The sequence below is a fragment of the Sphaerodactylus townsendi genome, linkage group LG04 (genome assembly GCF_021028975.2).
Source record: "Sphaerodactylus townsendi isolate TG3544 linkage group LG04, MPM_Stown_v2.3, whole genome shotgun sequence".
In the NCBI taxonomy this organism is placed as follows: domain Eukaryota; kingdom Metazoa; phylum Chordata; class Lepidosauria; order Squamata; family Sphaerodactylidae; genus Sphaerodactylus; species Sphaerodactylus townsendi.
Genome location: NC_059428.1, coordinates 19,580,447 through 19,597,194, shown reverse-complemented (window position 1 = coordinate 19,597,194; position 16,748 = coordinate 19,580,447). Strand labels below are relative to the sequence as shown.

Genomic DNA, 16,748 nt, shown 5'->3' with positions numbered 1-16,748 from the left:
GAGGGAGGGAGAGAGTGAGGGGTGGCATGCAAGGGTGGGAAGGGGAGAGGGCCCGGCATCTGGACATGGGAGGGGTGGCATGCAAGGGAGGGGAGGGAGTGGGAGGGGTGGCATGCAAGGGAAGTGAGGGAGTGAGGGGTGGCATGCAAAGGTGGGAAGGGGAGGGGGCCTGGCATCTGGACATGGGAGGGGTGGCATGCAAGGGGAGTGAGGGAGTGAGGGGTGGCATGCAAGGGTGGGAAGAGGAGGGGGCCAGGCATCTGGACATGGCCCACCCGCCCTAGCGGAGGGGAGGAAGGGGGAGGGGTGGCATGCAAGGGAAAGGGAGTGGGGGGAAGGGAGTGAGGGGTGGCATGCAAGAGAAGGGAGGGGACTACAATTCCCATCAATTCCCATCCCACCAATTCCCATCCCACCAATGGACTACAATTCCCATCAGCCCCTGCCAGCATGGCCAATTATGACAGACCCCTGCAACGCAGGTTGCAGACCCCTGTCCTAGGTGATATTAATTATGACAGACTGTGCATTTGTACGTACAAGCCACCAAGTCATGACCGATTTGTGGCATGCCCAGCATGGGGCTTTCCAAGCAAGTGAGAAAAAGAGACGGTTTTCCATTGCCTGCCTCCGAGGAGTCTTTTTTGGTATTTTCCCATCCAAGACCTGGCCTTTCCTAACTCCTGAGATGAAACAAGACATAAGCTACCTAACTGAATCTCTGTTGCCCACAACAAATCGATTACTTTCAAAAATGTGTTTGGACTCAATGCGTTGTTTACTCTGGGCACCGTCTTTCGAGGGGTTTCCTTTTTTGAAAAGTTGACGACTTTGCCCATTTGTAGGTTGGCACCTGCAGAACACACTGCTCGGGTCAGTGAAGCCATTGTGGTGGAGTCTCACAGATACGAGGGTTCGAGGCCAGGAAGACCTTTGCACACGATAATCAATATTTTAAACGGAGCCTCCCAACCCGCAGAGCTGTTCCAAGCCCATTTGTGCGTGTAAAGTGCTGTCACAGCGCAGCCAATTTACAGCAACTGATTGTTGCGGGCTTTCCGGGCCACACTGCCGGGAAAGCCCACAACAACCAGCTGAGTCCGGCTGTGAAAGCCTTTGACAATTTACAGCAACTTCAGAAAGGTGCTCTGAAGGCAAGGGAGAGGCAGAGGTGGCCTGTCATTGTCTCCCTTGGCAGTTTTTCTCGCTGGTCTCCCAACCAAGTACTGATGTTGCTTCGTTTCCCAGATCTGATGGGTCTGGGCAATGCTATGATATTATACACACACGTACAGCCTATTTATGGCTCCCCTTTGTTCTTTCAGAGGTGGTTCCTTGCAGCTGCTGTGTGACTGTGAAGGACATGTAAATGAGTGAAGAAACGAATGTAAACGAGCGAAGAAATGTACTGAGTAGTTTGCTTCCACGTATGTACCAAACGAGGGTAAACATTTGATGCATATGATTAAAATGGCTTCCCCTGCTAGAACTTCATATTCCAGAAACTTTTTCCTGAAGACACACAGACACAGCAAAAATGTACATCAGGTAAAAAGATCTCGAAGCAGCAAGTTAAGAACGTAAGAACAAGCCAGCTGGATCAGACCAGAGTCCATCTAGTCCAGCTCTCTGCTACTTGCAGTGGCCCACCAGGTGCCATTGGGAGCTCACATGCAGGACGTGAAAGCAATGGCCTTCTGTGGCTGCTGCTCCCGAGCACCTGGTCTGCTAAGGCATTTGCAATCTGAGATCAAGGAGGATCAAGATTGGGAGCCATAGATCGACTTCTCCTCCATAAATCTGTCCAAGCCCCTTTTAAAGCTATCCAGGTTAGTGGCCATCACCACCTCCTGTGGCAGCATATTCCAAACACCAATCACACTTTGCGTGAAGAAGTGTTTCCTTTTATTAGTCCTAATTCTTCCCCCCAGCATTTTCCATGAATGCCCCCTGGTTCTAGTATAGTGAGAAAGAGAGAAAAATTTCTCTCTGTCAACATTTTCTGTCCCATGCATAATTTTATAGACTTCAATTTTATAGACTTCAAAGTTCCGTGCAAAAAGTACCTTTGGATATTGTCCGCAAGTCTAGACAGCCTCTGTTGTCTTGTTCTAGGGGTCAGGTGAGTTTCTTTCGCCAAATCCTTCATCAGACGGAAATCAGAAAGTGCACGGCTGCTCAAACCTAATGATTGGTGGGGGGGAGGGGAGATTAATTTTTGTGACACGTGGAGAAAAAACTGATACAGAACACTGAAAATAATCTGATTGACAGGCTTGTCGGAAAGATTAAAAAAGATTCCCGCTCCTCCTGCAGTGAATACAACGCAAGCGATCTGCCACACTGCTCAGTAACAATGTGAAACCGGAATGACTTAGGGACAGTCTACATACGTTCAGAATAATTGTTTCAGAGGGGAAAGAGAAGAGATGAACTGCATGCTTCTCTTCCTTATTCTCTAATTTTTTTTTAACCTGGCCCTATTGCATTGTTCATTTGGCTGCCTTATGGCTGCTCGGCTGCACATCTTGTAACCCGCCTTGAATCTCAGGCCCCTTCCGCACATGCAGAATAACGCACTTTCAACCCAGTTTCAATCCACTTTGCAGCTGGTTTTATTGTGCAGAATAGCAAAATCCACTTGCAAACAATTGTGAAAGTGGACTGAAAGTGCATCATTCTGCATGTGCGGAAGGGGCCTCAGTGAAAAAGACAGACTACGAAGTCAATTAAAATTAAGTAAATGTGGCCACCAAGCATTTAACCCACCTATACTACCAGCATAAAGCCAGCCACCATGTTGGTCTGCAGCAGAAATACCAGATTTGAGTCCGGAAGCTCCTTAAAGACCCTGGAAACTCTGTTGGTCTTTAAGGTGGCACTGGATTCAAATCTTGCACTTCTCTTAGCATATAAACTCTCTCCTGGGCTACATTTCAACCCAACAGTGCTATGCATTTACAGACTGATTATCAAGAACTGGAAAAAGGAGCAGGCTTAACCACTGCCGCTGCCGCCGCCGCCGCCACCCCCCAACCTCAGGTGCACCAGCTTTACTTTCTCTCTGGTAAGTCAATTTGCGTTAAGTCTGGTCAGCATATTTAGGGTTCCTGGGGTGGGGTTCTCCCACCCAGGTACCAAACAGAGTCAGACCTGCAAAGTTGCAGCTCTTTCTCTCATGAATCTCCCATCCACTGTAAAATGATGCCATTTACTTCTTGGAAGGAAAACAAGCTATTGTGTTTGGGGACACCGTTTTAAGGGCAACAAATGTCCGGCCACTCCACGAGATCCCAGAAAGTGACGGATGTGGCCTGCGTGTATGCAGAGCACAAAGGGATGAAGTCCTTCTGAAGGTCCTGGCAATTCCCAAGAGTCAGATTTGAGTTCAGTAGCACCACAGAGACCGGCATGATTTTCAAGGTGTAAATCCCTTTGTGACTGTTTTGACTCTTGACGCCTTTCACCCCCAAAAGTTTGTGTTCTCACGAGAACATAAGAAAATCCATGCTGGATCAGACCTTGACCCATCAAGTCCAGCAGTCTGTCCATACAGTGGCCAACCGGGTGCTTCTAGGAAGCCCATAACCAAGATGACCACAGCAGCATTATCCAGCCTGTGCTCAACAGCTCCTAATATAATAGGCACGCTCCTCTGGTACTATCTCTAAGATGCTACTGGACTCATACTGTAGGCCAACATGGCTACCATCCTAAAACTGTAACTCCCAAGACCTCCCTTCATGCACACACCATCAGTCACAAGGCTTTAAAAGCAAGCTAAGGGTAGTGGAGAGCAAGGACAAAAATAATACATGTGACATAAGTCAAATCGGACATATGACCAGGTAATCTCCCCTTCAAAGCATCAGGTTGTTCCGTTCAGCTTGGAAGTGCTGTGAAAGGAGAGGAAGAGCTGCGGTCTTCCCTCCCATGCTGTTTTCGCCAGTGGAAACGGCTGCAGAAGAGGGTCTGCTTTCACCTTCCTGGGGGTTGGAGCAACTGAATGGTTTGAAGGGGAGTCTCCCCGATCATAAGTGGGACCACAAGTCCAGCCAGGCACCAGTGACCCAATTCATGTTGCACGTAGTGTACATTAGGCCCTAAGAGCAGAAGGGCATGTGATAGTAGCCAGAGAGATGCAGTCAAAAACACTCTTCTGCCTGGGAACGATGGGAGGAGTCTATTGTCAGAAGTGATCAAGTTGCTGTACTTTTTAAAGTTCACGATTCTAACATAGTGCAGCGGTTCTTTACAGATAGCAGCTGTTTACCTGTCAGATAGCAAAACTCAGGAACCAGGAAGACCACAAAGGGCTCAGCACTGCCGCCGCCACGTTTATTCTTCAGCTGGCTCACAAGCATTGGCTGGTTCAGGTCGCTTACAACTATATCATACTGCTGCTCAGAGAAAGACAAAAAACAAGCAAGCCACCCTCACGAAAACATTCCAAGTATCTGGGGACATATAATTGGGAGTTATGTATGTGAAGCCTCTTAGAAATCAAGATAACACAGCACTTTCGGTGACTTTGCATGCTCTAACACCACAGCGATCTTTTTTTAAAAAGCCCTTTAAGGCAGGTCAGAATTGTTATCATCCTATGGCAAATGAAAAGGGGAGGGATATTAATGTGTGGACTTCCTAGATCAGGGCTGTCAAACACACAGCCCAGAAGCTACATCTGGCCAGAGGAGGACTTATCAGGCCAGCAAGTCAGCTGAGGCAATCCCCCCACTTTATGGTATATTGCCTTCTGAATCTGCCATTTCCTTCAGGGGAATTAATCCACCTGTAGTCCGAGATCAGCTAGAATCCTGAGAGAACTCCACGTCCAAACTTGGCGTTGGTAACCTGTACCTGTGGACGCCGTTCCTGCACGCCACTCAATGAAGTGGCTGTAACAAAAGCATTGTTTTTGCACCCACACTCTGGGGGTGGATGGGAGCAACTCATCTCAGGTACTGGCTAGGCATACTGATCTTCATCACTGTTCAATGGGATAGTAAGAGCCCACCTGAACTCTGGGGAGGCATGAGTTTTGTGAGTAGATCAGAACTACAAGTAAAACTGCTCTCCAATACTTATCACTTTACTGAGGAAGCCCTGAAAACCTTCCAAGGAAATCCAGAGTTCTCCAGAACACAGCAAGAAAACCTGGAGAGAATAACACAGTGGTGGCGAACCTATGGCACGGGTGCCAGACGTGGCACTCAGAGCCCTCTCTGTGGGCACACGCAAACAGAGTTGCCCCCCCTCCTCCCCCACACATCTAGGCTGGCCTGGGCTGCTGGGATCGATGACTGGCATTAAACCTAAGACCTAGTTTTGGGGAAGCAGTGTAGGTAACCCTGTTAAGCGCTGTTAAACCCCACTGATTTTCATGCGAAGAACTAAAGCACAATCCTTTACCTGGGAGTGAGCTCGGTTGTGGCAATGGGGCTTGTTTCTGAGTAAACCCTCCTAGGGTCGTGATTCATTCGTTGGAAGAGTTGCACAGTTGCTTCAAAGCAAAGCCACCGACTACCACCAAGCTTACTCCCGAGTAACGCGCGCCTCGGAGCCAACCGTCCTTTCTAAACTAAAACCTCAGTATTCAGGTTAAATTACCGTGTTGGCACTTTGCAATAAATAAGTGGGTTTTGGGTTGCAATTTGGGCACTCAGTCTCGAAAAGGTTTGCCATCACTGGCATAACACGTTCTTAAGCCCTCGTCCATTCTACATCTGTATTAATTTTGACGTTTTTGAATTGAGGTGGATTTCCTATTTTCTTATGAAACAAATTTTGAGCGGAACAATAAAAAAAAAGAGTGTTCCCTCTGTGCTCTTCATTACCTGCTTGTAATAATCTACGTAAGAGATCTGAGTGCCGTCACGTTTCTGGAACGAATCCGTAGGTTTCACGGACCACTCAATGTCATCAATCCGGTAAGTCTTGTTATTGTATCTGTGGGGGAAAAAAGAGACTTCTAAAAAGCTTCTAAAAAAAAGAGAGACTTCTAAACATTCCTGGATCTATGACAGGCCTAGGTCCGTGGTGGCGAACCTTTGGCACTCCAGATATTATGGACTACAATTCCCATCTGTTGGCCATGCTTGCAGGGGCTGATGGGAATTGCAGTCCATAACATCTGGAGTGCCAAAGGTTCGCCACCACTGGCCTAGGTGGATAAATGGGGAATTGTCTATCTCCTCCTCCAGTGATCTATCAGAACTTGCACACTAAACAACCTGCACGTGGGCCAGGTGCACTCCCTTCTGCAGCACCTCATGGGTGCCACACAAACACCTACAAAGCATAAGACCCCTTCCCAAGGTATAAATATTTAAAATAAAAACTTCAGATAAGAGCACACCACAGCATAAGCAGGGTCGTAACTCATGTTTCATTGGCTCGCACATCTACGACACCACCACAACCCCTTCCCCTCCTTACCTGGTAAGAACTATGAGGCCCAACAGTTCTTTTTCACAAGTCTCTGCCAAACGTGCCGGATCCACAGTGTTGTATAGGTTGGTCATGAACTCCAGGACGTTCTCGTTACGAAGGACTTTATGGCTCACATCTGCACAGAGCATCACTCGGTTCTCAAACTGCCCAACGGATATAGCAAAACCTGGCCAAAGAGTCAGCCTGGAAGGATGAGAATTGAAAAACAAAACAAAACAGGGGAAAGGGATGGGTTTAACCAGTGACTTTCATTTCTAGACTCTGCACAAACTATCACAGAGTGGCAGAAAATCCTCTTTTCTAATCCAGACTGTGAAAACTAACAGGGCCAGATTAGGACCAAGAGCCAGCATGATGTAGTGGATAAGAGCGGAAGACTCTAATCTGAAGAACACAGTTCGATTCCCCACTCCTCCCGCATGAAGCCTGCTGAGTGACCCAGGGCCAGTCACAGTTCTTTAGGAATTCTCTTAGCCCATGCGGAGGCAAGGAAGGCAAAGGTAAACCACCTCTGAACGTCTCTTGCCTTGAAAACCCTATGTGGTCGTCATAAATCAGCTGTGACTTGACAGCCCTTTCCACCGCCACCAAAGCAGAAAGAGTTGATCCCTTATCCTCTGCTTCTCCTCAAGACTGAAAAATCCAAGTAGGTTCACATGGTGGGCATTCAACATGGAAACATCCAAAGAGCTTCACCTTAACAGCAAAGCACATTGCTTCACCAGAAGAAGGTGCTGGCTTCAAGGCCTGGCATGTCCAAGCAGGAACAGATTTGGAAGTGGAAGTGGCCCCAGAGCAAGCAAAGCTGAGCCACCCCTGCGATGTTATAAACCAGTGCGACAGGGGTCACTAGGCTCATCAGCACATACAATGGATACTAGCTTATTCAGGGCTTCCTGAATCTCCACCAGATTGGCTCGAAGTCTATGAAATTATGCACGGGGTAGAAAATGTTGACAGAGAGAATTTTTTCTCTTGGGTGCTGTGTGGTTTCCGGGCTGTATGGCCGTGTTCTAGCAGCATTCTCTCCTGACGTTTCGCCTGCATCTGTGGCTGCATCTGATGCAGGCGAAACGTCAGGAGAGAATGCTGCTAGAACACGGCCATACAGCCCGGAAACCACACAGCACCCAAGTGATTCCGGCCGTGAAAGCCTTCGACAATACAATTTTTTCTCTCTTTCTCACAATACTAGAACCAGGGGGCATTCATTGAAAATGCTGGGGGGAAGAATTAGGACTAATAAAAGGAAACACTTCTTCACGCAACGTGTGATTGGTGTTTGGAATATGCTGCCACAGGAGGTGGTGATGGCCTGGATAGCTTTAAAAGGGGCTTGGACAGATTTATGGAGAAGTCGATCTATGGCTACCAATCTTGATCCTCCTTAATCTGAGATTGCAAATGCCTTAGCAGACCAGGTGTCCAAGAGCAGCAGCAGCAGCAGAAGGCCATTGCTTTCACATCCTGCATGTGAGCTCCCAAAGGCACCTGGCAGGCCACTGCGAGTAGCAGAGAGCTGGACTAGATGGACTGTGGTCTGATCCAGCTGGCTTGTTCTTATGTTCTTAGATGGTCCTAGCCATTAGTGCTCCACTGAGATTTCTCTGCAAGTCAAAAGGTCAGTCTACCCTGTCTTCAAGTTACAAGATTTTAGAAAACATCCTTGTTTGCATGAGTCCCTGAAATGCTGCTGCCAACCACAGTAGAGTACATGAAGCTAGATGAACAAGCTACAAGACAGCTTTCTGTGTTCACTGCGAGGATTGGCCATGCCAGAGGCTGAAATGAAAGTATGACCTACGCAATTAAGCTACAAGCTTTAAACTCCTACAACGTGTCTCTCGAGCCACCAATGGTTCTTCTGGGTGCTGCTCCCCAACGTGGCACCTGCCCCGTATTTCAGGAAAGAAGGCAAAGCTCTTGCTCAGGTGGGCGTGTGGCTGGTAGCTGGTTTCTATCTTGAAACAGCCACCACAGGAGGTGGTAAGCTGGAAGCCTCCTTGAGGTGCAGTGCAGTTGCTAGGGATGGAAGTAAATGAGGCTCTTTGGTTGATGACCATTGTGAACGTGGCTTTCCACAAGTCATAGATTGAGGACCACTGATTTATGGAACAAAAAAAATAGGATAATGAAATTAGAAAATATGTGCCGATCAGCTCTCAGTCTGAAAACTGACCTGGAAGGTGTTGGGGAAGCGATTTCTTTCCACCCTTTCTCCACAGCATCCGTCCATTTTCATGCTGCTCCTGTTTTCCCCACCTTCCCTAAGACCTTTTCCAATCTTGCTTTGGGGGACAGCACAGCAAAACTCAGGTGCCACCCATGTGGAAGCAAAAGTACTTGGATCTTTCCCAGCCCTACCTACATCAGCACTGTTTTCTTTGGCCCAGCCTCCCCCAGTGAGCATTTTCCTCTCCATCATCAACAGAGAGCTTGTTAGAGAGAGTGACTCGCCATGCCTGGACAATGGGGGGCGCTAATTCACTGTACAGACATAATTGCTAACTCTTGAATGTGATGCTCCTCTCTTTGTCTGAACCTGGGAGCTGCCCTCTGACCCTTCTTCTTCTCCCCCAGTAGCCGCTGTCCTTTTTTTTTTTTTTTGCACACGTCTGTGAATGGAGCCACAAGTCTCTGCAGGCCTTCCTGTAGAAACAATATCCATATTTGCAAACAAATGACACCAGAATGGCTAGCCACTTGTTTTAGGGAAATGAACTCTTCGGATTAGGCGTTCTACCAACTGCAACAAGGAAGTGAACAGAATCTACCTGAATACATGGAAGTCTTACCTTTCTGCAGTTTACTTCTTGGGAAGACTGATGTACTGCACTCAATATCATGCTTCCATGACTAGGCAAACCTCCACTGTATTAACCAAACGTAGCCAACAGAGCTTTCTTGTTTCTTTTTTAAATCAGAAACCAACACAGCCTTATAGGGTTACAATATTATAATAACCAGTCCTTCACATTCTCTGAATTTCCCGCTTACATTTTTTAAAGAGTAAGTCACTAGCTCTTTTTGTTGCAGAGATATGCCTACCCCTTAAATCTCTGCAAATAATGCTTAACTGTATTGCAAAAAAAAAAAAATCCAAATAAAATACTACACTAATATCAGTGAATAAAACACACAATTGTAGAACTGCAAGATAGAGGGGAAACAACTTACTTGTGCTGTGGTATCTCTACCGGATCTGAAGGACTGTAGAAGTTTCGTCCAATTTGGTGCATGGACAATTTTTTCAAAATCCTAAATATTAGCATACATTTTTAAATAAACCATGCAATGGAGGCGAGGGTAGTACAAGTGGTAGTATCATTTCAAAAGTAATTCAGTTTGCGCAAAATACATTTCCCAAAGCTAACGAGCCATTTGAACTAAAAAAATCAAACCTTCAAAGAACCTGTTCAAGCTTTAGAAAGGTCAAAAGAATACAGTTATTAGAAGTGCACATTTAGATACGTTGTACCAAAAAAAACCATGGAAAAGCTGTTTTGGCTTTTTTCGGTCAAAAAAAGAGGAGCCAATGGCTTTTTCCAGTTGATTATCTTTAAGGGCCTCTGTAGTGATTTTCTGAGGTAAAACCACTACATTTCCTTACAAGAACTCCCAAGGTTGCTGAAGACTGGGTAAGGGGGAACAATTTTATAAGCCCCCAAAGAGGACACCCCCATCCATCCGCCATTGGAAACAATGGAGGAAAATTTGGGGGCCCATAAAATTGGATCTCCTGGCCCAATCTTCACCAGTCTCAGTGGCTCTTGTCAGGAGATGCAGCAGCAGTTGTGCTGCACATCTGGGGCCTGTACTTGAAAAATAGCACCTGCGGTCCCACAAAGTTATCTCATTAACTAACACAGGAACTGTTCTTTTTAACTTTTAAAGGGAAAGGCTCCATGTTACTCTATCTTTCTGGGGCTCAGGAGGAGCCGTTTTCAACACAGAATCATAGAGTTGGAAGAGACCATCAGGGCCATCAAGTCCAACCTCCTTATGGCTTTCCCAGACGATTTCTCATCTGTTTTGGGTAGGGTCAACTAGAAGAATTTCATGCATAACTTCAGAGTTTTATTGTGCAAATTGATGGACATCCACGCAAGACTTGCATACTGTCTGAACGCTGCAGGTGCTTCTCCTAGGTCCACCGTGGTGGCGAACCTTTGGAGTTAAAGCTCTGCCAGATGTTATGGTCCTAGGAGTCTGGTGAAGGCTGGGTCGGGATTGATTCAATTCAACTCAACTTTGACCAGCATGAATGTTTTATCAAAGGTTACAGTTTTAAAAAATATAGGTTGCCTCAATTCCCACACAATGAGGAAACTGCAACCAAAATCTGGGAAATAGGATAAACTGTTTCAGGCATTTTTCCTGTGTGCAAATTGTTGTTTGAGCAACAGAAATATACTTGAATCATGTTCTGCATCGCTGTGACCTACTGATTTTGCTGAGTTGTTATTTATTTGTTTGTTTGTTTGTTTGTTTTATGTATTTATTGATTTACAGCCTGCCCTCCCCCTTACAGGCCTACAAGAGGCATTAATGCCTTATAGGCGTTAAGAGTCAATCTGAAGCACAGTCTCAGTAAAAATCTTACTTCTTAAAGATAATGTTTAAAAACTGGATGCATGTAGGAGAGCTGGGAGACAGCTGTTGGGTCAGTGAAATTGTGATCTTGACAGCCTCTCCTCTTTTGGTTTCACAAGACAATTCTGTGACCTAAAAAAACAAAGCCAAACAAATGTGTTAATGTTCCATTTATCCATTTGTATGCTGCCCTCAGCGTTCAGTCTCCTAAAGTAATAAAACAGTATATAATCCAACAAATTAAAAAAAACCCTCCAACAATAAACTATTCTTCCACTCCCCCTATTACACAACCAAATGTCACAATAACAAAAAATGTCTGTATCTGTCGACAAAGAAGAACCATCAGATATGAGGATTTGGTCTGCGGTAGCCACTTGCTAAAAAGCAGAGGAATGCAAGGGTTCAACAGATTACCTCAGTTGATGGGAAAGCTCATACAAGGAGCTCATAATTTTTCCTCACAGAGACTTCCTGATTCCAGAAAGTACTCATGTTGCTTTTTAAAAAGAGAACAACAATCCACACACAAACTGAAAAACTTGAACTGGCCAGCCTAAAAATGAACTAACCCAGAGATTTATCCCTCTTGACACAACCTTGTCTTCTAAAACATACTTGGTTATAACAAGTCCATGGAAAGCACGGAAACTGGATGAGCTACCTCCAGAAAAACACTCGCCCAAAACAGGGAAGTACAACAAACTGATTTATAGCATAAATGACAAGTCTGAACGCATTAATAGTATTTTAAATACATTCTTATACACAAATAGAATTGCACTGAAATCAAGTTCATTCATAGGCCTACGTGATTTATCTACACCTCACAAACTAACTTTTGAAACATTGGCCTCTTCCGCACACGCAAAATAATGCATTTTCAAACCACTTTCACAACTGTTTGCAAGTGGATTTTGCCATTCCGCACAGCTTCAAAGAGCACTGAAAGCAGTTTGAAAGTGCATTATTCTGTTTGTGCGGAATGAGCCATTGTCTCTACTCATGAATGGTCTCCTGTTTGTGGGATTTATGAATGAACTTGATTTCAGTGCAATTCTATTTATGTATAAGAATGTATTTATAATACTATTAATGCGTTCAGACTTGTCATTTATGTTATAAATCAGTTTGTTGTACTTCCCTGTTTTGGGCGAGTGTTTTTCTGGAGGTAGCTCATCCAGTTTCCGTGCTTTCCTTTTCTCCCCCTCGCCTTTCGTTTTCCTCTCTTCTATAACAAGCCCGTGCCAGAAACAAACATGACAATCAGTTCTTCAAAAGCAACCACAGAAGATCTGTTTCAGAACTGCTAGCAGCATGGTGCATTAAAGTTTGACACAGAAACAGGACTTCAGGAACTAGATGCGGGGGTGGAAGATGGAGGCAACTGTGGTGTATTCGCATTTATCCTCTGAACCCCAATGGAAGAAGAAACCGGCTGGTTGGTGGGTCTAGCACAGACCAGAGAGCTGATCTAGGAAATGCTCTTGGGAGCACTGCATATGCACAGGAAGGAAGCAGTGCAGATTGGAAGAAGCCCTTCCTTTTCCTCTTCTGCCCCCAAGGTCACTGAAATTTTAAGAGCAAAAAAATAAATTGCACCGTCTATAGAGTTCTGAGTAACACAAAGACTTACATTGTCTTCTAATTTATCTGTAACAAACAGCACAGCTCCATCAAATGCCTTAGCTTTTGTTTGAAATCTGGGGTGGCTGTACAACAGCGCCATCCGCAAGCGTCTCGATTCCATCTCTGGGCTAAATTGAACATGGTACTGAAAAAGTTGCCATGAAACGGGCAACCACAGCCCAAACAGGTTTGTTATGATTTTGATGGGAATGCCACTCGATCCTGTAACAGACAGCATGGTTTTACATGAAGCTCAAGTTTAAATCAAAGCTCAAGTTGTTTTGCAATGTGAAAAGTTCAGAGGTACGTTGCTTCTAATGTAGCCAATATAATTGCTCATGCAACTGTCACGGTTTATTAGATTTGTAGACCGCCCTCCCCTGAAGGGCTCAGGGTGGTGAACAACAGCTGCAATAGCAATACAATAATCATAATAATAGGCAACATCAAAGAACATACTATCAACGACATGAAATAAATATTGATCATACTACAATGAAACAGTCTAACTACAATGAGTATAACCTTTTAAACATAGGGTTATAACAAAAGCATCAACATCACATCATCAAAACGTTATGTAAACCAAGGCACCAATAGTCATAGTCATAACATAACATCATGGGATAACAAAAGCAACAACATTTTAACATCATCAACATCATAACATCCCTAGCAGCACAAACAAAACATAATAAGTAGATGGCGACTTTCTCTTTCCAGAAGTTTCATAGTGCGGAGCTAAGGACAGAACTATCCTACAGAGCCGGAATGACTGTTTCTTCATTTGCTACTGCTACACAAGACATAGAGAGAGAACGGAGACCTTTCACACGCAAAAGCTCGCAACTTCGGGGGTTGGGCGGTCTATAAGACTGAGAAATAAATAAATAAATAAATAAACTTCTGTGCTGTAGTTCTGCATTTAGCACAGCAGGTTAAAAATGGCTGGCTGCAGTCACTCTTTATGATTTTTAGCTTGCCAATTGCCTCTTCTTCCTCTTTCCCCAATCCTGAAAGGGACATGTTGGGAACCTGAATCATGGAAGTAGAATAAACCACACGAAATAGACCCTGGAAGCTGCTGGTTCATATAGGCCCCTTCCGCACACGCAAAATAATGCATTTTCAAACCACTTTCACAACTGTTTGCAAGTGGATTTTGCCATTCCGCACAGCTTCAAAGAGCATTGAAAGCAGTTTGAAAGTGCATTATTCTGCATGTGCGGAATGAGCCAGAGTCTCAGGGCCACAAAGTTATCGAGTCATCTTAGGCAAAGTTTTCACCTTCTTCCTCCATGACCCCTTGTCTGGGTACAGTTAGTGGGGAGTAAATTTTATTCCAGAGTCTGGAAGCTAAGCAAGGTCAGCCACGGTTAATACTTGGATGGAAGACCATCAGAGAAAACCTGGGTTGTTTTGAGGGAGGCAACGACAAACCAGCTCTGCTAATCTTGTCTTGGGCCCCTTCCGCACACACAAAATGATGTGTTCTCAAACCACTTTCACAACTGTTTGCAAATGGATTTTGCCATTCCGCACAGCTTCAAAGAGCACTGAAAGCAGTTTGAAAGTGCATTATTCTGCATGTGCGGAATGAGCATTGGAGCCCCTTCCGCACACACAAAATGATGTGTTCTCAAACCACTTTCACAACTGTTTGCAAATGGATTTTGCCATTCCGCACAGCTTCAAAGAGCACTGAAAGCAGTTTGAAAGTGCATTATTCTGCATGTGCGGAATGAGCATTGGAAACTGGGAGGAGATGCCACAAGTCCACTGCCTGTGGACTGCGCTTCAATATTATTGCATCAATGGTGACCTAACTTACAGAATTGTTGCGAAGACTTCAAGATAACAATGTTTCCTACTTTCCCTCTCATGAATCAGCCAGATTTCCCTTGGTTCTGCTGCATTCTTTCTGAAACCTGCTTTCACATGATCTTTTCCATAAAGCTCACAGAAAAGCTGGGACATTTCGCCATACGGGCAGGACACTTTCCACATTCTCGGGGGAAGGGGTGATATTTCAGTTTCACCTGTGTTTTGCTCCCTCTAGTGGTCAATCCAATATCAAAGAAGTTCATATCCGGTATAAAAACCTGCAGATTTAAACTGCAGGTTTTTATGCTGGATGTGAACTTGTTTGAGATGGGCCGGACATAAACCTGTTTGCTGCCAAATTGATCACTAAAGGGAGCAAAACACAGGCAGAACTGAGCCCTCCCTCTCAAGAGAAAGGAACTTACAAGCAACAGCATAAACAGACACTGAGCACAGAGTTTCAGTAGTTGAAAATAATAACCATTTCATCGTGCGGCAGGTTCTCCTGCCGCCTTGCATAGCATTGGGTTGAACACTACAGGAGTTGGCTATTGATGGCATAGCAATAATTTTGCCACCAGAACAGGAACAGGTTTTAATTTGGAAACAACTAGAGTCGTTATACCTGTTTTATCATTTTGTACATGCACCATTGACTGTCGGGTATTCACTCCCATGTCCGGGAAACTGCAGCGGATTCTACCCCCTCGATCCATCACTTTGTAACCAGAACCGGCAACAGAAAAGCCATCTTGGAAACAAAAAGAGAGAGAGAGGGGGAACTTTAAATCTGTTCTGGTAACCAAGTAAAATCACAGAGCAGCAAAGGAAAATGTATTGTCGAAGGCTTTTATGGCCGGAATCACTGGGGTGCTGTGTGGTTTCCGGGCTGTATGGCCGTGTCCTAGCAGCATTCTCTCCTGACGTTTCGCCTGCATCTGTGGCTGGCATCTTCAGATCCTCTCAGATCCTATCAGATCCTCTGAAGATGCCAGCCACAGATGCAGGCGAAACGTCAGGAGAGAATGCTGCTAGAACACGGCCATACAGCCCGGAAACCACACAGCACCCCAGCAAAGGAAACATAAGTACACTGGTGGCAAGAAGTCAGACAGGATTTGCTACTTGAAAATATGAAGCTGCTTTGAAAATGAATTCACAAAAATGGTCCCTTTACACCAGGATTCTGCAACCTGCGGCTCTCCAGATGTTCATGGACTACAAATCCCATCAGCCCCCAATTGGCCATGCTGGCAGGGGCTGATGGGAATTATAGTCTGGAGAGCCGCAGGTTGCAGACCCCTGCTCTACACTGATTGGCAGAAACTCTCCAAAGTCTTGCACAGAAGCAGACCTTCCCCAAGATCTGCTACTCTTCAACCAGGAATGTCAGGGAATGACACTGGAATCTTCTGCTCACAATGCAGCTGCTTGGCCACTCAGCTGACGTCTCTTCTAAAATGGCAGAGGACACAGACCCAGAATTCTGCGGTAATATTTCCTTTTCACAATACTGGGGGGGGGGGGGGCACCATGGAGAACACATTTTACTTTTAAGAAGATAGGACTTGGAGCAACACCTTCCTGGAGGGGCTGATGACACAAAATGGTTCGCGTAACAGAAGGGGCTAACCTAGGTCAGCTGAGCCCAGGTGGTGTAAGGCTGTGATCACCCACTTCTGGATTAGTCCATCACATTCAGGAAAACCAGAGTAATTTAACAGTAGTTATTGCACCATCTAGTCACATTCTTACATTTAGGAGGGCTCTTCCTGTCTCCTGGGCGGCTCGGAGCAGCATTTTCTGCAGACGACGTGGCGATAGAGCCATCATTCCCCGAGAAACCCTACAAGGCAAAGTTTTCAAGACTGAAAAGTTGGCCAACTCAAAAAGAAAAACTGGGCCACTCCTGTCCTGATGGGAGCATTTCTATTTCTGTCCTTACCATAGGCTAGAGATTAAAATCCAGAGTGGTCTGAGTGTTAGACTAGGGTTCAGGTAACTACTTCACAATGACAACCTTCGGCCAGTTACTAACTCTCTCAACCTAACCTAACTCAAAGGGTTATTCTGAGGATAAAATGGGCGCCTGAGAGGACTACATGCACCACGCTGAATTCCTTGAAGGAAAAGAACGATAATATTCTTTTAAAATCAAGTTCCGTTTCTGCAAATGGCATAGAACCAAGTGCACAGTTACAGACAAATATGTCATAACAACTATTAAAAGTTTAGGTCAACCTGACACA

The 16,748-nt window shown here is 45.3% G+C and overlaps 1 protein-coding gene across 1 annotated transcript in view; it reads right to left on the bottom strand.

Annotated features, from left to right (window-relative positions):
• Positions 1-16,322, bottom strand: part of PIWIL4 (piwi like RNA-mediated gene silencing 4) — a 36,094-nt gene extending 19,772 nt beyond the window's left edge. Inside the window, exons 1-9 of the mRNA XM_048494376.1 lie at positions 16,255-16,322; positions 15,125-15,250; positions 12,683-12,897; positions 11,057-11,178; positions 9,631-9,711; positions 6,439-6,636; positions 5,838-5,949; positions 4,274-4,400; positions 2,067-2,184 (exon numbers count right to left, since the gene is read on the bottom strand). Coding sequence (XP_048350333.1) covers positions 2,067-2,184; positions 4,274-4,400; positions 5,838-5,949; positions 6,439-6,636; positions 9,631-9,711; positions 11,057-11,178; positions 12,683-12,897; positions 15,125-15,215 — 1,064 coding nt within the window. The 5' untranslated portion in view covers positions 15,216-15,250; positions 16,255-16,322. The remainder of the gene's footprint in view (positions 1-2,066; positions 2,185-4,273; positions 4,401-5,837; positions 5,950-6,438; positions 6,637-9,630; positions 9,712-11,056; positions 11,179-12,682; positions 12,898-15,124; positions 15,251-16,254) is intronic.
• Positions 16,323-16,748: the final 426 nt, after the last annotated feature.